The sequence below is a fragment of the Aquarana catesbeiana genome, linkage group LG03 (genome assembly GCF_042186555.1).
Source record: "Aquarana catesbeiana isolate 2022-GZ linkage group LG03, ASM4218655v1, whole genome shotgun sequence".
In the NCBI taxonomy this organism is placed as follows: Eukaryota; Metazoa; Chordata; class Amphibia; order Anura; family Ranidae; genus Aquarana; species Aquarana catesbeiana.
Window position 1 is genome coordinate 38,566,767 of NC_133326.1, and position 25,793 is coordinate 38,592,559.

Sequence of the window (25,793 nt, forward strand, 5' to 3'; positions counted from 1 at the left end):
AAATAATGAAATCCAAGTAGAAGGAAGCAAACTACCATCATTACATTTTGGATGAAGGAGAGGTGCAGGATGTCCAACAGCCACAGAAGGCTTCATAATGGTAACGGAGATGACACCAATAACAAGAGCAATGTTTTGTCATTGGTGACTCTTGTATTTGATGTCATCTTCGTAAACATTCTGTGGTCTTCTTATGTAGACATCCTGCACCACTCCTTCATCAAGAACATGATGATGGCACGTTGCTTCTGCTTGAAATACATTATTTACTTGCAATGGAAAAGAAGAAGAAGAAAAGCATATGCTATAGAGAAAGAGTTACTCTACCAACATGACATTTTAACAACCTATGTAACGTGATAAAAAGTTATGTCCACTTTTGCATTACTTTTGGTGCAGCCCTCGTACTTACCCTTTTTTACTCATCCACTGCTGGCTGCTGAGTGCAAAGAATGAGCCCTGAGTAAGCTAATTTTGGTTCTCTGTTCTGAGCTTATACAGGGCTGACTGTCTTCCGGTGATCATGTAAAATCTCTGAGCCAAGTATTTTAATCACTCCTGATAGCTGAAAGCGGGTGCCCAAAAGAAAAGTTATGTGTGCCATGAGTAAAGCTTGGGTCCCCATTAAGGCAAAACTGTTGGTTTGTCTATACATATGTGTATGCTAATGGTGGCTATGTATCGAGTATTACATTTGGAATCACTTTGATGTCAAGGCTGGCATTACTGATGTTGTTTGAAGGCTAAGTTCACTTAATAAATAAACTGGCCCATACAGACAGGGGACCCCAGTAATTTAAAATTTACTATGCTGTTTGTAAAATATATTGTTTAATGCACATGCCACATCTGCTGGCCTTTTCTGTCACCCATGAAGCCTGGATGAAATACTCCCAATAGCTTATTTTCAGTATCAATATTCCCATCGCACATGTTCCTGGAGAAGGCTAAGGGATCGTGGTTGCTGCAACAACAGCCAACTGGAGACTGGAAACTTCACAGATCAATGCACATATTTTCCAGCATACCATGGATCTTCAAATAATGTCCAAATGCTTTATTCAAAGTGATTACATCACAACAGAAAATTTGGAGCAATGCAGGTCCCCTTCACCATCTATTCCCTGATGAAGGGATCCTGTGTGAACCTAAAACATTGCACTCCTTCGTTGTGATGTCATCAGTTTCAATAAAACCTTTGGATGATATTTGAAGATCCATGGTGTGCTGGCTTATTTTCAAGACATGGCAGACGTTGGACGCTCATGCCCAGCATCGCAGGAACTAACGTTCCTTTGGTTGTCTTCAATGAAGAAGACTCAGTGATTATTTTGTTGAAGCCAATATTCTGGAAATAAGCTAGGATGTAGGAATGTATTCTTTGCTAACTAAACTTTTTTGTTAGCCCACAGGAATCTCACCCTACCATTAAAAATTATGTTGGTTGTTCTTACCCTTCACCACCACCCCAGCCAGGCCAAATGTTACCAGGCATCCCCTGAATATATTATAGATAAAAGGGGCATGCTCATGAGTGTTGCACAGTATTCATATGCTTTTTGTGCTAGGGCAAATGCTTGTGTTGAGTGTTGAGTGTTAGCTTCCAAAAAATCATGCCATTAAGAATGAGGCTAACCAAAATAAGTCCATAACTGCTGAAAGCTGTACAAAACAAAGCCTTGCTTTCAATATACAAGCAAAGGCATATTTAGATGTCAGGCAACGATTTGTGGTTTTTCCATCAGTATTGTAAATGTCTCTGCATAACAAAATAGTTAGGAGACTGACATTTATTAATTTTTGTCTGAACATATTGATTTATAAAATCCAATAAGTAGACATTCTACTTAGTACAGCTAGAGTATGTGTTACAGTATACATAGTGACTTATGTCCATACTCAAAAATGCGAGTTTGGCCATATGGTGGGTTAGGGAGCAGACTTTTGTTTCTTGGTTGACCTAGTGTATGTTGTGTTGCATACGATACAGAAGAGAGATGCTGGAATCCCAAATGAACACAACTATGAACAAACAGACTGGAGAATACAAGGTTAGATATGGGATTATTCTGTCTCCACTGATGACTCCATCTGTGCTCATGTGCTTAGTAGACAGTAAATGTTAAATGAGACATCCAGGCAAAACACAACATTTAACAATTTTGTTATTCCTGCATTCAGTGTTTTCATACCTTGAAATAGGCAGGACATTTTAAGTTTAAGTGATACTCTTTTATTGGCTAACCTACGTGATTAAATGATGAAGAAACCTAACAAGTTTTTAAAACTTGCATGTTTAACTTAATAAACTAAATCAGTGTTGGTTAACTTTCTTGACATATGGGGCCTCAAGTGCAGCCCTTGACATCGCCAAAAGGTTGCACATATAATGTGATAATGTAATGCTACAGAAAGTCATCAGAGACCACAAACATGCAACAGGAGACAGAGACTTCCAACATGCTATAGAACTTGTTGAAGATTGTAAACATGTTGTTGGAAACTGGGGACAAGCCTCAAGAAGTTGTCAAAGACTGGAGACTGCTGGAGATTACTGCAGTGTTTGTCCATGTACATACACTATATTGCCAAAAGTATTGGGACGCCTGCCTTTACACGCACATGAACTTTAATGGCATCACAGTCTTAGTCCGTAGTGTTCAATATTGAGTTGGCCCATCCATTGCAGTTATAACAGCTCCAACTCTTCTGGAAAGGCTGTCTGCAATGTTTTAGGAGTGTGTCTATGGGAATGTTTGACCATTCTTCCAGAAGCGCTTTTGTGAGGTCAGGCACTGATGTTGGATTAGAAGGCCTGGCTTGTAGTCTCCGCTCTAATTCATCCTAAAGGTCTAAGGACTAAGACTGAGATGCCATTAAAGTTCATCTCAATACTTTTGCAATATAGTTGGGGAGGCCCAGTCTATACCACAGCTACATTTAATTAACAGAAGTTAATCTTAGTCATAATATGTCCCTTTGTGCTTTGGTATGATATCCAGTAGTCTAATGATGTTGTCAAGCAACCTAGAAGCCTTTATGTTTTGTAGGTTTTCCATTGTTCCTAGATGCTCAACCTCCTTTTTCTCAGAGGACATCTATGACAGTTTGGGCTTCCTTGAATTTCCTAGCTTTTGGAATCCAAAATAAGTTGTTCCCCACCAATAACTGTTTGATATACTAAGTTGAATAAATTCATATTAGAAAGAAAAATCCTTTATTACATGACCTTCAAATCACAAACTCCATCTCAAACAATTATCTTAGAGTTCAATTTAAAAGCAAAAATTCAAGCAAAGTTTTATTTGCGCTTATAAAGTTTATGAACTTCTGAAATCCGATATCAAATTCAATTAAACTGCTGTTCGTATTCATGAGGACATGTTTACAATGTTTAACTTGTAATGCTAAATGTTTAGTCTTTAGACTTTCAAAAATCAATATGTGGCTGTACAAAGTAAAACATTATTTGGAACACGAGGATTAAAGAAATTACAAATAAGTCACAGAACAAATTGAAGAGGTGTTGTAAAGTCTAGCCCAAGGAAAACAGATTTTAAACACCGGACTCCATTCGCCAAGGTGTAATTAACCAACATTAAACTATTTATACAACTAAAGGGAAAAGTTATTACTTTATCATCTGTCTGTGAAAGGTTAATGTTTTAATAAGGGCCAGTAACACAAAGTAACAGCTTAATTCAAATTAACTATTAAATTAGTAACTTTAACAAACTCTACAGTATTGATTGGTATGCAATATCCTGTTGATCTAAAGTGAGATATTTTCTTGTACGCAAATTAGTCCCTAATAGTAAAACAACCAAATATCAACCACTGTCAGCTTACACAGAAAATAAGGTTGGTTGTGGTGACCAGCCAACAACATGAACACCTCAGTTCTGCATGCATTTGTAATTAAGTGGCTTTACTTTTTAACTTTAAAAATTTCAAGGATAGATCTTAATTGAATGTGAAAGTAAAAATATATATATATATATATATCCTGGGATGGTGCGGAGTAAAATGAAGTATGTTATCATGTTTATGCGCGACATGGTCAACAGCAAGGAATGCATGCCTCAAAGTTGAGTTTGAATTTGGTGTGTTGTGTTTAAAAAGTGGGAATATTTATAAAAAGCTAATTATAAAAAAAAATCCATTATATTTAATGATACAAGCTCAATCTACCCATTTCTTTATTATTACATAGGTTTATGAAAAATAGTTTTAGAAAAAAATGTTTTTTATTCCTTCATTATTATTTTTTATAAAAAAATTAGATCCTGTGTTGCAGCAAACATAATAGGGCAAGGGGGGTTCTCATAATATAATTACACATTTAGTCAGGTTGAAAAAAGTCCATCTAGATCAGCCAATATAAAAGAAGCAAACAAATAGAAACCTCCATATACACATTCCTATATCCACAATAGATCTAAAGGAAGGCAAAAAAAAAAAACAATAAAGCATGGTCCAATTTACCCCAGCATGGTAAAAAACAATCCTTTCTGACCCCCCCAGGAGGCAATTGGATATTCCCTGGATCAACTATTCCTGGTGTTCTTACTTATAAATTGTTAAATTATTAAAGTAGAAGTTCACCTTAATACTAAAATCTCAAAGTTTACAGGCATCCACAGTCTAATGCAGCCTTTTTCAACCAGCTGGGGTGCCTTGAGGTTTCTTCAGGGGTGCCTTGGCAAACTGCCTAAAAATTGCCCAGTGTGTGGATGAAGGCTGCCTTTTTAGTTGCACTAAATCACAGGTTTTCATTATGCATGATTACAACTTTCTAGCTGACGGTGTCCTAATCACCAATGACATCATCAGTTGATAAGGAGGATGTCAGTTGCTTGCATAGCACCCTTGTTTGACCCTCCCCTGCCCCTCTCCATCAGCATTGGGGTTACATAAGTTGAGTGATGGAGAAAAAACTAAGGGAGAAGAGAAACATTGGAATACTAGTCAGTACCATTTTGCAAAAGTATATTTGCTTTGGAAGAATAAATTGCCTCTAACGTTGGGTGTCCTACTTGGACTTGTAAATGTTGCTGTATTATGAAAAACCATTAGAATAGCTTTTACACTTTAGAATGGGGCGCCTCGAGACTGTCCAAAATTTTTAAAGGGTGCCTTGACTGAAATAAGGTTGAGAAACACTGGTCTAATGCCCCGTACACACGGTCGGACATTGATCGGACATTCCGACAACAAAATCCATGTATTTTTTCCGTCGAATGTTGGCTCAAACTTGTCTTGCATACACACGGTCACACAAAGTTGTCAGAAAATCTGATCGTTCTGAACGTGGTGATGTAAAACACGTACGTCAGGACTATAAACGGGGCAGTAACCAATAGCTTTTGTCTCTTAATTTATTCTTTGTGCGTCGGATTTGTGTACACACGATCGGAATTTCCGACAACGGATTTTGTTGTCGGAAAATTTTAAAGCCTGTTCTCAAACTTTGTGTGTCGGAAATTCCGATGGAAAATGTGTGATGGAGCCTACACATGGTCGGATTTTCTGACAACAAGGTCCTCTCCCACATTTTCTGTCGGGAAAATCTGACCGTGTGTACAGGGCATAAGACTAACCTATCTAGCCCTGTAAAGAAGAAATCGCTATATATACCTTTTCTGAAGCCAATCCACTCCGGTCCCACACTGAACTGTCAGCGGTGGCTTCTCTGTAGAGGTGGGTGTACAGAGGAGGCAGCCGACAATGGAAGCCCCATAATAACTCTATGGGTGACGTCATGTCCCAGGCATTTCCCGTCTGTCTCTTTTGCAGAGCCAGATCCGATCTGGTCCAGACTGAATCGGCTTCAGAAAAGGCATGTATAGTGATTTCTTCTTTACAGGGCTAGATAGGTTAGTCTAAGATTGTGGATGCCAGTAGATTTGGAGATTTTAATTTTAGGGTGAACTTCCACTTTAAGTGGTGCTCAGTGGTGGAGGTAGCAGGAGAAATACATATTTCCATTCTATTTTTTTATTTATTTTTTACAGGGCATTTTTATTTATTTATTTCTGTAGAGGGATGCATTGTGCAGATTATTGATATATGCTGTAATTTAATGTAATTGGTTTACACTAAAACTCAAACATCATTCAAAATAATTCACTTTTGATCCCAAGAGCTTGCATACTGATTCAACCACTGAGCAGAAAACAGTACACTATAAGACCTCATTTAGATGTGCCTTGAAATTTGAATGACCATTAGTGCGCCTATAGCGTTAAGACATGTTTTTGATGTGTTTGTGATGTGTTTTTAATGTGTTTGAGGTGCCTTAAGTAACACTTTCCAGACATCTTCTTTGTGTTGTTTTTCTATTGTATGGATACTTATACTATCATCTTAGCTAGTAACACTCTCAAAATGCATCTCAAATGTGCTATAAGCACTATAGGGGCATTTGTGGCATATTTGTAGCACGTTTACTATCAATTCAATTTATCAATGTCAACGTTTGGGGAGAGGTAAAGCCAGCCAAATGAGCATTTGGGGAGCGGTAAAGCCAGCCAAATGACACATGTTGAGTCAATTTTGGCACAACGCAATGCAAAGTTATGCCAATGCAACCATGTGAGCAACACTGGCCGCCGCAATGATGCACATAATTTTGACAGACGTTTGTGGGGCTTCAAAAACATTTATGAAACGACTGCTTTTGCCACTTGTATAAACTTATGCCTCGTACACACGATTGGATTGTTGTCCAACAAAACCGTGGAATTTTGCCCGAAGGGCGTTGGCCCAAACTTGTCTTGCATACACACAGTCACACAATTGTTGGCCAACAATTACGAATGTAGTGACTTACTAGACGTACTACGTGGCTTTTTAGATCTTTAGCACCACCCTTTGGGCTCCTTCTGCTAATTTCGTGTTAGTAGAAGTTTGGTGAACGTTGATTTGCGCTTTTCATTTTGCACTTTTCATTTCAAATTTTTCAGTTTGCGCTTCAGTTCGTTTCTGAACAGCCGTTCGTCAACCAGACATGTTGTGGAATCGGAGGAGATAACGTGTCATTGCTCTGACATTATTTTTTGGTTGAATAATGATTTGATTTGGTATATTTTCTATATTTTTGGATGCATAGAATGCACTTTTTGGTTAAGTTCTATTGGCAGATAACATGTCTAATTTTATTTGTTTTATTTTTTTAACGCACAATAAAAAAATTGTGTAGAATAATACTTGTCTATGTGTTTTACTTCAAATGACAGTTTGGGAGTCGGCAGTTACATTTTAAAAAATACAATGTAAAATCGACAAGGGACACCAACATAATTGTATCTTTGATCTTAAAAACTACGGGATAATGGTGTTGTGGTAACTTGCCCAAATAAAAAAAAAAACATAATAATATTATTCTTGATATCACTAGAAAAAAAAAAGCCTTTGAAAATTTGTTTGCAATAACTCCATCAGTATCACCAGCAAAGCAGCTTCATTATTATCCCATTAAAGAAGAAGAGAATTGTGCGCTGCATTTGGAGATTTCATAATTTGCCTTGTCACGAATGTTAATTCTCCATTACAAACACTAGTTTACAAGACCGACCGCTTCTGGCTTCTCCTTGCTTCCGAGCATGCGTTTTGCTACTTTGGACTTTTGTCCGATGGACTTGTGTACACACGCTTGGAAAATCCGACAACACACTTTTGTCCGCGGAGAATTTGAAAACCTGCTAGCCAGGCTATTTGTGATCTTTTTTTTAATGCAACCAGCAGGTTGAACTACAATAAATGAGCCAATTTCCCCATCCACACATTCAATGTGGATAGGGGAATCCTTCCCACTGAGCTTTTATATTCTGAGACTTCCCTGCTGGTAAAATACAATGATGACTGTTGCTGGCTATAGCCTGCAGCACTGATCGTTTGGGAAAAACCCAACAACCTGGTTGTACACAAGTTAATCAACAGATCCATTTGTGTACAACCAGCTAGTCCATACATGGATCGAAATTCGTCTGATCCTTGCTGAACTGGCCGAATTTTGATTCACGTATTCACAAAGCAAAACTTTCTATGTGGACTTTACCTCCAAATAACAGCTGTAGCATGACATCATCCTATAGATAGTCCTACAATAATTTTGATATATAAAAAAGTAACCACAATGTAGTCATATTCAATTTAAACTGTTTAGGCGTCATAAATCTATCATTATCTCCTTGGCGTGGGAAGAACCTTTTTATGTAAACTTTAAGTGATTGTCCATGAAAAAAGTGCTAGAAAAGTTAATGAAAATTTTATGCTCACTGGGATAGGAAAAAGGGCCTGTTTGGTACTGTGAGATGATGAGATAATCATTGAAGCTTTGATCATTTATTCAGGTGACAAAGCTGGACAACTTCAAGAGCGGAAATTAAAAAATAAGATATTCTGAACTTTAGTGAAATATTTGAGAAAAAAAGTACGAAGGTGGATTTTTTTTTCCCACCACAAGGGATACTGTAATTGGATATAGGTAAATGTTTCACATTTGAACATGATTTATGCACTCCATGGAAAATCAGAACTGAATTAAATAAAAGCATCAAGCATTTAGATCCTGGTTCTCGTCAAAGAATAATTACAATTGCAGTTCTGACAACAAGAGACTATCTGTGCTCCAAGCAGGCCAGGATTCAAGTAGAGTTAATTGGGTTGATTTACTAAACAAGCAAAGGTGTTCACTTAGTGAATGTTCACTATGCAAAGTGTATTGTCATTGAGCTTAGTAAATATGGTGAAGCTGTAATTCACTTTGATCATCTAATTATATGTAGCGCTGGTAGATTTCTAATCTACTGCTGATAGGTAAATCTAGTGGGTTACTTGTTAGGTGAAGTTAGATTTGCCTCTGTTCCAGCTTGGCTGAGTTGCGTGTAGTTCCACACTGCGCCGGTGGGTGTCGTTGTCACCATGGGCCAGTGTTGGAAAGGCAACGTGTTGAAGCATATGAGTGCTCCTCTGTCCCGGAGACAACCCGGTGGAGGTGGTCCTCCGAGTTACATTCTGGGGGAGGGTATTTATGGGACAGACGCCATGTTTAGGGGTTCGTTTTTCAGCCACCTGCTGGCCCTCCTGGCCGACAGGTATGCGTAAGTCCTCCAATCCAGAGGCCCACGTCGCTGCAGCATGTGGGTGGGCCCAGAAGCCTGTCTGGGGCCTACTACAGCAGCAGAGGAACGGTCCTGGGCTGTCTATCCTGTGTGAAGAAGCTGGACAACTGAGAAGATCCCAGGGGAGGACCCGTCATGGAAGGATCATGCAAAGTGCTGGTCTGGAGAGGGGCCTGGTGACTCAGGACGTATCCTGAAGTAATCTTACTGCATAGTGCTGCCGGGTTGGCTTAAAGGTTCAAGTGCTGTGTCTAATATTCGCCGTAAACCATTACATCCTGTGGCAGAGGATCATATGGGTTTTGCTCCAAACAAGTCTGTGGCAGAGACTTTTGTTCGTGCTATGTACTGGCTGCTAGGCAAGTGAGAGAGGCCTATCCAGGCAGGCAAAGATTGAATCCCACAAGGGGAGTATATTCAGTTACAAGCGTTCAATTCCTAATGATGTACCAAAGAATACTAAGAAAAGGTATTTGAGCTTCCCTGCAATTTTCCTTCTGCCTCTTTCCTGCTACTTCCTTTATTACCTGTTCATTAAAGCATTGGAAAAGATACTCAAGTGTTTGGTGTCTACATTGTCCAGAGGTAAACTCAACGGGACCCTAGACCCGGTGTCGGTGAAATAGAGGTGGTGAAAGTGAAGGCAACAGCCTGTTTTAAACCAGCAGCTCCACCGAGAGTTAGTGCTATATATGTGCAAAAAAAAAAAACCTGTTCATTTATCCTTGCATATGATTAGAAGTGAACACAGCTTTACTATATTTAGGAAGCTCAGTTAACCTCCCTGGCGGTATGATTATTTCAGATTTTTGCGTCTCAAAGCGGTACAATTATTTTGCATAGAAATTTGGCATTTTATATTGTAGGTCTGTAATTCTTAGCAATAACACACTTAGATCTGTCCACCAAGAGTCTAGTAGATATCCCGGGTATGATAAAGTTTGAAACACAAAATCATAAATTATAATATAATAATTAAATATAAATAATTTTAAAAAATAATAATATAATAATAATAATAAAATAAATTTCCCCACGATTCACTATTGCTCACTTCTGCAAGTGTTCTAATTTACTACCGTTGTTTTCTAGCTGGTCTAAAGCCACTTTTGACATAAAGGGACACTTTTTGGTTGCTATGGACAATCTCCAGTTTCCAGGCAGAAAGAACAGTATATATCATATAAAACTGCATGCAGGGCATGGGCCAAAGCATTGGGGACAAAAGGGAAGTGAAATGATTTCATACAGTGCTGTAATCTGTAAGATTACAGTACTGTATGTGTTATGATTTTTACATTTTTTAATTTGCCGCCAGGCTCCGCCCCCGTGTGTCGCGACGCTTGCAGGGAACGGAGCCTGGCACAGAGAGGCTTTGGGCGGAGGACAGAGCCCGCGGACACAGTGGGGGACATCACAGGATCCTGGGGACAAGGTAAGTAACCTGCACCAGGATCCTGAGATGTAATCCCGAGTGTGGCTCGGAGTTACCGCTAATGGTGCTGAAATTTAACCCCGAGCCACACTCGGGAATACCGTCAGGGAGGTTAAACAAACAATTTCCGAAGTTAATATTCACATTGTTAAAGCGGGATTCCAGACTAAACCTTACTAGCCTTAAAAATTCTCCCTATCCCCACTTAACACCTATGCTGACTAACCTGTGTAAGAAAGATGTATTTATTTACCTATTTCCGGAGTGTTCTGGTCGGGTCATATGATACAGCTCCCTTGAATATAGTTTCTAAAGACTTTAAGTGCCACATCCCTTGCATAACATATCAATCAAAAACTCATGTGGAATCAAAAATTGGGACTTTTGAGGCACAACACATTTATACTTAAAATATAATATTTATTCATTTCATTTTAAAATGTAGAAAAAAATACATAAAAAATATTTTCAATTCACAATACATGATTAGAAAAATTGTTAATATGTTTTATCTTGTCCATGTCTGCTAATCATAGATGCTTAATGCATTTCTTGGACAATGATTCATAGATTATACAGCATACGACAACTGTGTATCATCGGCTCCTGAGGAAGTGGACCAGGTCCAGGAAACGCGTTGAGCCTCTATGATTACCAGACATGGACAAGATAAAACATATTGGCAATATTTGGCTGTTTTCAAATCATGTATTGCAAATTGAAAATGTTTTTCATGTAATTTTTCTACATTTTATTATGAAATGAATAAATATTATATTTTAAGTATAAGGGTGTTGTGATACAGCTCTCCTGTGTCAGCCTGGACATAGTGATTTAGGGCTTATATGATAAGTCCATGGTCCAAAGAGTCACTTTAAGGCCTCGTGCACACTGGTTGTTTTTTCTGGTGCTTCTGAAAGGTTTGGCATTTTTTTCCTACCTCTAAATGCCCCTGCATGTTAGCCTATTGCCAGGTACACATGATCGGACTTTCCGCCAACAAAACCATGGATTTTTTTCCAAAGGATGTTGGCTCAAACTTGTCTTACATACACACGGTCACACAAATGTTGGCCAAAAATTACGAACGTGAGAATGTGGTGACCTACAACACCTACGCTGAGCCGAGAAAAAGTAAGTTCAATAGCCAGTGTGGCTCCTTCTGCTTGATTCAGAGCATGCGTGAACTTTTGTGCGACGGACTTGTGTATCGGATTTTCCGAAAAGTTTGTCAGCGGAAAATTTGAGAACCTGCTCTCAAAAATTTGTGTGCGGAAATTCCCTCAGCAAATGTTCGATGGAGCATACACATGGTCAGACTTTCCGGCAACGAGCTCACATCGAACATTTCCCGTCGGAAAGTCCGACCGTATGTACGCGGCATAAGAGTCCATGCACACCTGTTTTTAGAGGACTTTAGAGGCAGAACAAAAAACATGCGAGAAAGCATCTAAACCTGTTTAAGCGCTAGACAATTTAATTAATTTAAATGGACAAAATTATTTATTATTTTGGCAAATTAAATTAATTAACACCTAAATACTTAATGCATCTAAACGTGCCTAAACACGGTACACAAGTTTACAAGCTTCAAGAGATTTTTCTGCCAAACTCTGCTGCCAGGAGGGAGTTTAGGAGAGAAAGCAAAACATCCAGTGTGCGTGAGGCCTAACTAAACAACTAAAGATAACAGCAGATACCCCTAATACTTCTAAACAGAATGATCAGGAATAAATAGAATTAAAATGGAAAATACAAAATAAATAGATAAAGCAGACCTTAGACTGGTAGTTTAATATGTTTACTTTTTTCTTAACATACCCTGTTTCCCTGAAAATAAGACCTAGTGTGATTGTCGGTGATCGCTGCAATATAAGCCCTACCCCCCAAATAAGCCCTACCCTGTTTCCCCGAAAATAAGCCCTGCCCTGAAAATAAGACCTACAAGGACTTTAACTAGGGCTCATTTGGGGGGTAGGGCTTATATTGCAGCCATCACCGACAATCACGCTAGGTCTTATTTTCGGGGAAACAGGGTAGTGACTGTCCAGTGATCGCCCAGATCACCCTCACCTGGTAGAGTATAAGGCTGGACATTTGGTTATGCTCTAGGTTTCAGCATCTATAAAGCTGCAATGGACTGTTTTCTACAGTATAACTAAAGTATTTTTTTTATTCTTTGCTGGAAGGTCACATTTTATAGTCAAATGTCTACACAGTTGACTCCAACCTGTTTGTTTCAGCTGGATATTGATAACAACTGAAGGTAACATAAATGTGTCTGAAAATTTATGTTACCAAATACAACCAATCAAAATGATCCATTTCATGTTTAGCACAGAGAAAAAATGAATTAAGGCATCAGTAAGTTTTTTTTTTGCAATTGCTAAATAAAATAAAAAAGCACAAGAGCATAAAAAATGTGAATTTGCAAATATTTCAGCGCTAGTAGTTACTACAACAATGCATAAAATAAACAGCTAAATGTAATTTTGGGACATTATTGTAAATATACTAAATAACAAGCCCAAATCATCTCTTAATAAAGGTCAATTCACAAAGCTCACTCACCAGGATAAGGATACTTATTTTCAAAAAGGTGACAGTTATTTTTTATTTTTTAAATTAAGTGCCAATTTTTTTAAGCGACAGTTATTTATATACAGGTCCGATAAGAATTGCAAATAAAAGTCACGTGGCTAAAATAAAGAGTCTTATCCTCATGTTAAAGCTTTGTGAATTGAGTACTATTTATTAGAATTGTTTCTATTCCTAGAAAATTCCTAAAAAAATTCCTAAGAAAATGCAAGAGTGTGAGTTTTTAATTAGCTTTTTTAAATATTACGAATCAGGTTCAACATTGACTAATAGTCACTTCTCCCGACTCTTTCTGCTCTGCAAATATCACTATGTGCCTACGAAAATGAGAGTAAGTGCTATGGATATTTACAAAAACAAAAATTGCTTTAATTTATTTGATAATAATTACCTGAGAGTAGGTACCGGTTTCTTTACTTGGCATACATTACCCAATCACTTTTATCACCCTTTATGAGTGAAGTCATGCCTAACAAACAGCTAGGCAGAAGCAATTCTTCAAATCAGAAGATAAAAGCTACAAACTAGATCACTTACATGTGGTGCAAATGTGGATTCTTGGAAAACGCCCTCGGCTGTATGCTCCTGAGTCCCGAGTCCTTGATTGTTCTGTAAACAAAAACAACTACATGATTATTATTGCAATAATTGGCTATATATATATATATATATATATATATATATATATATATATATATATATATTTTTTTTTTTTTTTTCATAAATAGCATGTACATTTGTTCAAAATTGTATATAAAAATTAACACAAACATATGTTCAAACGTACACTCACAGCAGTACATTATTTACCGAGCATTATTTTAGGTTTGTACATCTCAGGATTTACATTGCAACTCTAAGTGAGAACGTATTATTAGAAATGATTAGGTTAGTATTGGAAAGTGTGGTGATGGTTTAATTTGTTTTCTTTTTTAGGCTTTTTTTTCCCTTTATTCCCAGCTGATTAACCATCCAGTAACACACTTCCCATCTTATGCCGTATACACACGATAGGATTTTCTGACAACAAAACCCATGGATTCTTTCCGACGGATGTTGGCTCAAACTTGTCTTGCATACACACGGTCACACAATGTTGGTCGGAAATTCCGAACGTCAAGAACGCAGTGACGTACAACACGTACGACGAGCCAAGAAAAATGAAGTTCAATAGCCAGTGTTGCTCTTCTGCTTGATTCCAAGCATGCGTGGAACTTTGTACGTCGGAATTGTGTACACACGATTGGAATTTCCGACAGCGGATTTTGTTGTCGGAAAATTTTATAGCCTGCTCTCAAACTTTGTGTGTTGGAAATTCCTATGGAAAATGTGTGATGGGGCCTACACACGGTCGGAATTTCCGACAACAAGGTCCTATCACACATTTTCCTTCGGCAAAATCCTATCATGTGTACAGGGCATTAGAGTGTCTCCTCTCTGAATGGAGGAACAACGAGGACCCCCTTGGACAGCAACATTGTCAATTTGGCCAGAGGGTATTGTTAGATGTACTAGTAGCTTTAGATGAACTTGACTAACAAATTAAAGCAAAACTCAAGCCAGCACTTTTTTTAAGCAGATACAGCAATCAGTTTTATTTTCTTTTGAGATAAGGGTTTTACATGAACGAATGAAAGATTACCATTGTAAGCACCCCTGTCAGTGGAAAATGGTTTGCTTCCCTCAAACTGCCATGTTTGCTGGGCAGCTCGATATGTAAAAAGGAAGTTGAAAAGAAGACTCACTGGCTGGATGACCAGGTAAAAAAAGGGAAAAAAAGCTTAAAAAAACAAATGCAGCACATCTAAGAGCCCTTTCACACCAAGCCACAGGGGGGCATCGGCGGTAAAGCGGCGCTATTTTTAGCGATGCTTTACTGTCATTTTAGTGGCGCTATTCGGCTGCTAGCAGGGCGGTTTTAACCCCCTGCTGATGGCCGAAAAGGGGTTAAATCCGCCCGTAAAACGCAGCCGGAGCGGCGTTTTGCCAGCGGTATCGCAGCACTACCCCATTGATTTCAATAGGGAGCAACGGTGGAGGAGTGGTGAGTTCACCACTCCTTCACCGCTCCAAAGCTGTCCCACCAGGAGAAGACAATGATTATTGCTAGTGTCTATAGAAAAGATTCGGCAGGTTGGTTGTTACCAAGTTGATCAATCTATCAACTTGTTACATTCAGCCTGCCCATTAATGGTTCAAACCAGTTCCTGCTGAACCGGCCGAGATTCGAACCGTGTATGGCCACCCTTATTTTTTTTTTTAGTTCTCTAAAAAATTTGCAATATATTACAATTTTGTTTTTGAGTTTAGTACCACCTTAAGCATCAATATGCATGTGCTGCATCTGAATTTTGCCAAAATTTGGGACAAACATTAATGTAGATCTTGCTATTGTGTTACACGTGGTGTCTCACACTTTCATTGATAGTTCTGCCTGTACATTAAAGGAACCCTTCTGACTTAAAAAATAAAGTTATGTTGATTCTCCTCCCACTGCATAGCCTATAATTTCACTCGCAACTCGGGTCCCCCCCCCTCCCTCTCCTTTTTTTATTTTCTTTTAAGTTTGTAACATTAAAGTGATTGTAAAGGGAAGAAGGTTTTTTATCTGAATACATTCTATGCATTAAGATAAAAAGCCTTCTGAGTGCAGCAGCCCCCCTCAGCTCCTCCAATACTTATCTGAGCCTCAAGCAATGTCCACAAGTTCTTTGGCCGTCCGGAACTCTACCTCAGCAGGGGCACCATTGGCTCCCGCTGCTGTCAATCACTCAGTTAGCCAATCAGGAGGTAGAGGAGTGGGGTCAAACTGCAGCTCCATGTCTGAATGGACACACAGAGCTGCAGCTCAGCTTGGGTGCCCCCATAGCAAGCTGCTTGCTGTGGGGGCACTCAACAGGAGGGAGAGGCCAGGAGCTCCAGCCAGGGACTCGAGAAGAGGAGTATCCAGGCTGCCCTGTGCAAAACCAACAGTACAGAGCAGGTAAGTATTACATGTTGCTATTTTAATAAAAAAAATTAGACTTTACAATTACTTTAATACAAATTCCTACGGGTGATCTTGTGACTGTCAGTATGCAGTCCCTCGGTTTACTATTGTTGCGATCCCCACGTTAACACTTTATGCTGCCCGCATCGCTGTTTTGCACTTTGTTCACGTTTAGTTGATTCAAGCAAGGCCCTATTTTTGTATGTTTATATATACCTTTCTAACCTTTGTAAAATATAGTTCATATGCAACGCTGGGAGATGAGTGGATGAAACCCAGGAAGATGAATAGTGAAGAAAGGCAGGACCCTCGCACCAGCTTCAGTGTGTGGAGCCACACACCACACCACCGTGCTTATATCAAATCCCCTTACCAAAGAGTCGATCATAGAAAGCTTCACTTAGATCACAAACATCTCTAATAATCAGCAAATAATCCAGCCACTGGGCCGTGTTGGTGACACAAGCCCGCTATGAGCCACGGCTAATTTGCTTGTTTTTTACTCGTTTTACTTGTATTTTGCAAATTGGCTCTTAATAAATCTTCAACCATCGTTACGTACTTCACCATGAGCCCCTTTTATTTTATTAAGTTGGTCACTCTGTGACTACGATTGAGCTTATGCTGCCTTTGGTATCTGGATATCCTGTTGGAGACCCATCATTGGAGCCCCGCAATTAAAGAGAAATAACCATGATGCCAGACCCAGCGGCTGGATTGTTTGCTGATTATGGGAGATGTTTGTGATCTAAGTGAAGCTTTCTATGACCAACTCTCTGGTAAAGGGATCTGATATAAGCACGGTGGTGTGGTGTGTGGCTCCACACACTGAAGCTGGTGCAAGGGTTCTGCCTTCCTTCACTATTCATCATCTTGGGTTTCATCCACCCATCTCCTAGCGCTGCATATGAACTATATTCCATTTTTTTTGCAATCAAAAATTTTTATGCTGGCTGCTGTTATATGTTATAAAAAAATGAAAAACAATTAATGGCGCCCTGTGAAATCAGGGAAAAAACAATGGAAGCTGCCCCTTTAAAAGTGAACAGGTCACCAAATGCTACGGGAAAATATATTAAAGGATGAGGCGCTAGTGATGTTCAGTGAATCAGAAATGCAAATACAAATAAATAGCAAGCTAAAAGTCCATATATGACTAATCCCAACACCAAATTGTGATGCTCAAAATCGGATTCCTAGTTCTTCACCACAAGTGCTCAAGAGATGGGTGGCCACTCACCAGAGAATTATGACTCCTTTTTACAGGAAGGTCAAACAGCGCTTTTGGAATACCAATTGATTCCACTTTGGAATACCAATTGATTCTCTCCTAAGGCAGACTCCAAAAGGAGCAGAGAAGCTGCCATTCTAGGTTTTGATCCCACATCCTATCTAGGCTTGGCCTTAGGAGTAACGCAGACTTCACGCTATCCCTTTAGGACTAGCTGACTTGCACATGCTGATTACATCTGGTGCCCGGATCGGCACTGTAACATGTGAGTGTAATCGCCATTTGTTGTTGTCATTTGCTTTTATCTATTAAAAATACTACACTATGAGACCTCCCTCTATGTCTCTTGTGGAGTCATTTTTCCCATCCTAGTTTCATCTCGAGGAGCCAATGGAGTGGAACTGTGCTGTCAGTAGAATCAATTGGTATTCCAGAAGCGCTGTTTGACCTTCCTGTGAAAAGGGGTCATAATTCTCTGGTGAGAGGCCACCCATCTCTTGAGCACTTGTGGTGAAGAACTAGGAATCCGATTTTGAGCATCACAATTTTATGTTGGGATCTATCATATATGGACTTTTAGCTTGCTATTTATTTGTTTTTCACTGAACATCATTAGCGCCTCATCCTTTAATATAATTTTCCTGCTGTTATTTGTTGTATTTTTATGTGAAACTGTTTACTATGGTTTAACATTAACATTTGGGAGTGCAGATATTTTCTATCATTTATTAACCTTTGTAAAACTCTTTCAATATATACTATTGAAATAGAAAAATAAAGTTATGTACGCAAACAACACAAAAGCGCAGTTCTTTTATCCTAAGCTTTTTAATTATAAATACTTTTCTGATATAATTAGTAGAACCGGTCATGTGATGTTTGTGTTACTTTACACAGTTGCTTTGAAAAAACAACATGTTGATTATTGCCTTCAGCATCATTGGCCTGTTTCCTCCAGGCCCTCACTGGTATGTCTGCTCTAAGCCGCTCCATGTGATATTTTCTGCCACAAGCTATTGTAAACATGATTTGTTTTCAAGCCGTAGTTATGTGAAATTATAGAAAGCTGGCGATTTCACAAAAAGACAGTTTTGGCTAAGTGTTGCAATCAAATAGGATTGTTTTTTTTTTTTCTTTTTTTCTTTTTCCTACACACATTTCTTGCAGACGGGAGGTGAAAAAGGCCATGTATCCCCCAATTGCCCGATTGATTCTGGCGGAACTTTGGAAGCTAACCTATTTTATCTGTAACATTGACAAAGTATCACTGCATTATGCTCTTAAGTGTAATAAATCACTAGCTCTCCATGGAGACCTGCTGGATACAGTAATTCTCTTCTGATCCCCTAAATTCTTCTATTGTATTGATTTATTCTTTACACAACTCTTCTGTTCATACATATCAAAAGGATATTTTCTGCTCATAACAAGCCAAGGCCAATCTAACTTGCATAACTGCAAATCTGTTCATGGGAATTGTATTAAAGGGACTGTCAAAAAATAGGTCTTTGGAAAAAGTTCTCCATCCTTATAGAACCATTTTAATCCAGGAGCCACAGGGAAATTCATCCAGGGTCCAAAAAGGGGTGTAAACCTGTTAGCTTGACAATGGAGCCTTCTCAATTTACTGAGATCCCAGAAGGGCAACATACTCCTATAAATACAATTGAATTCATTTTTAAAACTCATTAGTGTAAATTATTTAAAAAATCATTTTAAAAATAAATGTAAAACTGTAATGTGTGCAATTATATTTTATCCCACAATTTTAAATATCAGTGTTTCACTTTTGAAATTTTGATAAAGGCTTCCCCACTGTCCCAATAATGGTTTAGGGGTTAGGTTAAGGGTTAAATTTTCCTTTGAAGTTAAAGTATAACTAAAGGCAAAACTTTTTTTTTTTTGGTTTTGGATAGAGTAGAGAGGGATCAGCGCACCTGACAGTTTTTATTGCTGTCTGTGCCCCTGTTAAGGAGATTCACCCTCTCTATTTGTCCTGTTTACCATCATCATTGAACGTGACAGTAAAAGAAATCCCACATTTTGAGTTGTCCCCAGAAATGTAATAGAGGGGAAATCTTCCAATGGGGACACTAGTTCAGGTGACATGGGGGTCCCCAATGAATTCCCTAAATTTTCAGGGATTTTCTCTCATTTCCTGTTTGGCTATGGGATGGGAAGTGAAGGGAAATCTCCGCAATGGGACACAGATGGCAAAAATATATTTGACAGGGGTAATAAGCCTCCTTTACTCTATCCAAAATGAAAAAAAAAGTTTTGCCTAGAGTTTTACTTTAAGGATCAAGTCTTACATTTTAGGGTTAAGATAAAGTGGAACGTAAATCGTTAAAGAAAAAAATTTAAAAGACGTAGACCCTCAACAGTTGAAAGCATCGGCTTTGGGAAGACGTAAACCCTCAATAGTTGAAAGCATCGGCTTTGGGAAAATAGCTCTTGAATCCATAAACTGGTATGTACAGTGTTTGTAGCTGCTAACTTTTAAAAATCAGATACTTACCAGCCTTTGGATTTAAGAGTTGTCTTCCCCAAGGTGATACTTCTCACTGTTGAGGTCGCCGGCAGCGGGCTGTGACTTCCTGATGAATTACAGCCGGTTTTCCACTGAACATGAGCGGTCCAGTGATACTGTTCCTGCAACCTCCTGAGATGTGTGACATCCCAGGGCACAAAGTTGGGGGGGGATGAGCAACATCCTTCTCGCCTAGGTGAAGATTGAGGAAGTAGGAGTGGATACTTGTTCCCCCAGAAAAAAACACAACTAGGTTACACACTGAGGGGACGGAGAGAATTAGTGGTACTTTCTTTTTTAAACAAAGTTTTGCTTTATGGATTATGTGTTAGGTTTTAGTGTTAGGTTAAGCATTAAGTTTTGGGTTTCGGTCATGGATTATGTGTTAGGTGGGTTAGGTGTTAAAGATTATCCTGGTGGTTGTGTTACATTTAGGGGGATAAGAGCGAGAGTTAGTCTAATGCCGCGTACACACGGTCGGACTTTTCGTCTACAAAAGTCCAACGGACGCTGACGGACTAAAGCTGGCTGGTAATCCGATCGTGTGTGGGCTTCTCCGGACTTTCAACTGACTTTTTTAGCCTCAAATCCGACGGACTTTAGATTTGAAGCATGCTTCAAATCTTTACGTCGTAACTACGACGGACCCCGAAGTCCGCTCGTCTGTATGCTAGTCCGACGGACAAAAAAACGACGCATGCTCATAAGCAAAAACTAAACGGAAGCACTCGGTCTAGTAAAACTAGTGTTCGTATTGTAGGTAGCACATTCATCACGCTGCAAAATCTGTGATCGTTGAATGCAGCGCATTTTATTTCTTCTTTACGAAGGCTCTAAAGAACGAAGGTGTTTTGCTGTTCATAATCAGAGTTCTCCCAAACTGATTTCTGGATTCTTTTTCTCTTTGATCTCATGAATGATATAGTATGCATTTTAAAAACAATGTTTCCATACTAATAATACTTTTTCCCCCTTTTTTTTTTTTTTTTTTTAGGTTTGTAAAGTTACCACAAAGAACCCATTATTCTGTTTTTTTTTTTATAGTGATTATTTTTTAGTTTTTAGATAAAGTTAACCCAAAGCACCGTTTTTGGTTATGTAAATTTTTTTATTTTCAAGACTTACCACTTGAACATTATTTAACATTAGTAATGTATTTTTGGTGTGTTTTTTCCAAACTCAATGAGATTGTTGTCCCTTGTTAATTTAACATTGTGTGTAAAATCAATGATTTCAAAGAAAACACATAGTCTTTTGCTAAACTCAAAAAAGATCCATTTATTCATGGTCAAAATAAAATAAAGAGGAAGTCAACGCTGGAAAAAGTAGGTGTACCAGAAAATTGGGATCTTGCGGAGTCCATATAAGAGGGAGCACAATCTGGTCCAAGAATCCCAGAGATCAACAGCACCAGCAGATGATCTAGATGTCCCCAGACTGTGGTCCTACAACAGCCTGCGTCTTCTGTCAGACCAGACTGAACCCAGGTCATCACTTTCTTCTCTTCCCTGCAGCCTTTCCTCCACGCTGCCCTGCAGCCTTCCCTGTAGCCTTCTTTTGAGGCTGTGGCTCTGGTGTTTCAGTTGTGGCAGGAGGAGGAGGAGGAGGAGGAGGAGGAGGAGGAGGAGGGGGGGCTGCCTCATGTAGTTGGGTGTTTTGTGTTAGCGTGCCCTGCAGCCCCTTATGGATTGTTTCCCCAAATAGGCGCTCACAAATGAGGCGCTGCTCCCAATCCATCTGAAGAAGCCTGCTGGCTAAGTAGCAGCCATAGGATTCTTCCGCTTCGGGGGGGCTCCTTAAAAAACGGGTGGCCTCTTGCATGAGGCGCAGGGATGCGTCCTGTGTGACCATCCCCTTCCTGGCCCTTTTTTTGGGAAGGTGGAGGGGAGGCACTTGGGATTCGGTCAGGCTCCTACTGGGCCCAGCCACCTCACTTGGCCCAGCCACCTCACTTGGCCCAGCCACCTCACTGGGAGCAGCCACCTCACTGGGAGCAGCCACCTCCTGCCTGACACTGGGCCCAGCCTCCTCCAGGATGATGGTGAATCCGGCCTCCTCCAGGCTGTCCATGGGCCCGGTCTCCTCCTGCCTGCCACTTTCCCCACATTCCTCCTGGATGGACTCATCCTGTGTATAAAAAAAGGACAATAGTTTGAGTATATTTTTTTGGGTTCATCAATGACACACAGTTTGCTTCTCATGACTAGAAAATTCAATGTTAATACATCTCTTTAATAAAAGAGTCTAATCAGACACCCTAATTATTTCAAGCAGGTGCCAAACATATTTAGCCACTACTGTCAATTGATATGTATACACAATTTTGAGTGCCAAATTATTTTAGACAATTATAACATCCAGTTAACATCATTAATATTAGTACAGTAAATATTTGTTAAAATAATTTACCTGACTCCAGATGGTCATATCTGGTTCATCCAGGATGGAAGACCCAGCTTGCTCCTCATCAGCCTCTGCTGGGGTGGAGGGAAGGGTGGAGGGAAGGGTGGAGGGAAGGGTTGAAAGTGATGGCCTGGCTTCATTCTGGTCATCCAGAAAACGGAGTTGATTGTAGTACCACAGCCTGGGTACATAAACATCATCTGCTGATGCTCCTGATCTCCTTGATTCCTGGATCTTCTTATGCTCCCTCTTATACATGTTCCTCAAGACCCCAATTTTCTTGAGCAATGTCTCCATTGTTGCTTCCGGGATGGTCGCCTGGACAAAGGCCAGAAGTCTCTCCAGCGTTGACTTCCTCACATGCTTTGCATAATACTGAGGGTGTTTCACCTCCCACAAATTCCTCATCTCTCGATATTTAGAAATAAAAGCTGTAAGGAACTCTGGATCCTTAAATAGGGGATTCATTATATCTGGAAAAGATGAAGTCACAAGACAAAAAACACTTTTATTATAGGTTTCTGCTAACCCCTCATCATCTTCTCCCTATGTAGGCCTCATCAATCTATCAAGCCATATAGGCCGCTTGCTACAAAGTCATGACCATAAAACCCAAAAAATATATATCTAAAATTACCTTCGTTTTGTAACGTCCTGGTCCACTATCACCTACCACAGAACGTACGTACGACACGTGCGCAAGGGCCCTCTTTATACACTACGCATGTGTGAAACTCCGCCTGCGTCGCCCGCCCCTGACGTTCGAAATTAACTCATGTTCTCCGCCCCCTAATTCGACGCACAGAACGTACGTACGACACGTGCGCAAGGCCCCTCTTTATACACTACGCATGTGTGAAACTCCGCCTGCGTCGCCCGCCCCTGACGTTCGATTTTAACTCATGTTCTCCGCCCATTTTTTGTTACGGCGCGTAGTGGAGTTAAAGAATGGCGGAGACACCTGAAATGTTGACGACCTCAGGTAGTGGAGACAGCCCGGAGGCTGGAACGTCAACGAAATCTATGAGGCCTAGATTTAAGGCCTCTAATATGAGTTTTAAAGAGATGGTGGAGATGGTGGCCATTCTTCACAAAGACGACTATGATGGCAATTATGGGCCGTACGCACGGCCAAATTTGCGCAAGGCCAAAATAATGGCGAAGGTCGTGGAGACTTTGAAGGCATCTTTTGGGGTCCAGCGCTCCAAAGATCAATTGAGAAAAAGATGGTCTGACCTGAAACTCAGGGAGCCGGATCAATACCGACGTATCCGGAAAGTTCTTAAAAAAAGTAAGTACTTGTCGTGTTTTTCTCTTGTGTTTATTACCTTGTATACTGCTCCATGTGCTTTTCCTTCCTATACGATTTTTTGTTCATCGTTTTAAACGATCTTTTAATAAACCTCGTTACATATCTATAGATAGATCTCTATATATATATATATAGATATATATATATATATATATATATATATATATATATATATATATATATCTATATATATATATATATATATATATATAGAGATATATATATATATAGATATATAGAGATATATATATAGAGATATATATATATATAGATATATAGAGATATATATATATATAGATATATAGATATATAGATATATAGAGATATATAGATATAGATATAGATATAGATATATATAGAGAGAGAGAGAGAGAGAGAGAGAGAGAAATATATAGAGAGAGAGAAATATAGAGATAGGTAGATAGATAGATATAGAAATGTAAAACATTCTTTTTGAATATTTTAAGTTATCTTAATTTTTTTTCTTTACATTTAGTTAGATATTTAGAGATTTTGTTCCAGATATAGAGAGAGAGAGATCAAAAGATTATTAACTATATTTTGAGATATTGATATCTATCTATCCGATATGTCTTTATAATTTTAAATATTGAGGTAAAATAGGAACTCTACACAAACCACTTCACTACAAATGTTGGAAAATTACTATGTACTAAAATATCTGTGTGCTAATTAGATTAATAATTTTTTGTTTCACATAGGGGAAAAATCACTCAGCCAACAACAAGAAGACAGTCCACCCCAAGCAAAACATGATTGGGAAATCAGCCCAAGTCCCATTGAGGATGTGGAGGAAGGAGAGGTGGGCGACATGGGCACCCCACCAGGTGAGTGTCTGACACACCAGCTTACGTTAATCTATGCATGGCTGCCTTTTGTTTAATGTAATTTGTCTACTCTATTTTAGGGGATCTGGTTGTGCTTCATTCAAGCAACAGTGCCACCCCCGAGGATGTGGAGGAATTAGGCTACATGGGCACCCCACCAGGTCAGTGTCTGAGACAACAGCTTTATTTATGGTAAGGTAAAAACTATGTATGTGTGCATATTTCTAAAGACATTTTTTGGTTTCATTCCACTTTAGGTACAACAACAAGAAGTGACTATTTCACCTCTGAAAGTGCCCAACGGCTAATTGGTCAAATAATGGCTTGGAATAAAGACATTGATGAAATGCGGAATCGGCTGGATCGTATGCAGCAGGAAATGAAGGACATGATTGATGTTTTGGGTCGAATCTAAATGCCCTTTTTTAAACCCCAAAACATCAATCATGTCCTTCATTTCCTGTTTTGCTGACCCCATTCTGGGCCTTCTCTTTTTTTTTTTGGCAGAACATAAATGGCTGTTTAACCTAATGTAAAAAAGGAGGGCTGTTTCTCGTAAATACCTCAAAAATCCACAAAAAAATAAAAAAATTGATTTTCAAAAACCAAAAAAATAAAAAAATTGATTTTCAAAAACCAAAAAAAACTAAAAAACTTGATTTTCAAAAACCAAAAAAAACTAAAAAACTTGATTTTCAAAAACCAAAAAAAACTAAAAAACTTGATTTTAAAAAAACAAAAAAAACTAAAAAACTTGATTTGAAAAAACCAAAAAATACTAAAAAACTTGATTTGCAAAAACCAAAAAATAAAAAAAAAACTTGATTTTAAAAAACCAAAAAAAAAAAAAAAAAAAACTTGATTAAAAAAAATTAAAAAATAAAAAAAAATTGCTTAAAAAAAAAAAAAAAATTGATTTTCCAAAAAAAATAAAAAAAAAGCCTGTTTGCGAAAATCAAAAAGCCAAAATTATTTTTTTGTGGATTAGGTAGAAATATTTTAATATAATTATATTTTGCTACATTATTAAGATATCATTATATTTTTGTCTATGAACATTTTATACTAAATGCAGAACTGAATGCATAACAACCATTAATAAAAACATCTCCTTATAGGAATTAAATAAATGTGTGGTTTGTTATTTCAAGGCTCAGTATCAGTTTGGTTATAATTGTAAAAAAGTTGTTTACAGTGGCAATGGAGCTTATTTAGACATTTAAAATTAAAATACAGTTGGCACTACAACTGCTCGACCATAACCTAGGAGACAGCCCAAAAGAAAGGCAAGCAATAAATATAATGCAAGATTTCCTCAATAT

At 38.7% G+C, this 25,793-nt stretch overlaps 1 protein-coding gene across 8 annotated transcripts in view; it reads right to left on the reverse strand.

Annotated features, from left to right (window-relative positions):
- Positions 1-25,793, reverse strand: part of NTRK3 (neurotrophic receptor tyrosine kinase 3) — a 1,063,191-nt gene that overhangs the window by 713,279 nt on the left and 324,119 nt on the right. For all 8 annotated transcript variants that reach the window (XR_012242732.1, XR_012242731.1, XR_012242729.1 and 5 more), the window contains exon 4: positions 13,696-13,767. Coding sequence is in view for 4 of the 8 variants with exons in the window: in XM_073618426.1 (XP_073474527.1) it covers positions 13,696-13,767 (72 nt within the window). In the remaining 4 variants the exon portion in view is untranslated. The remainder of the gene's footprint in view (positions 1-13,695; positions 13,768-25,793) is intronic.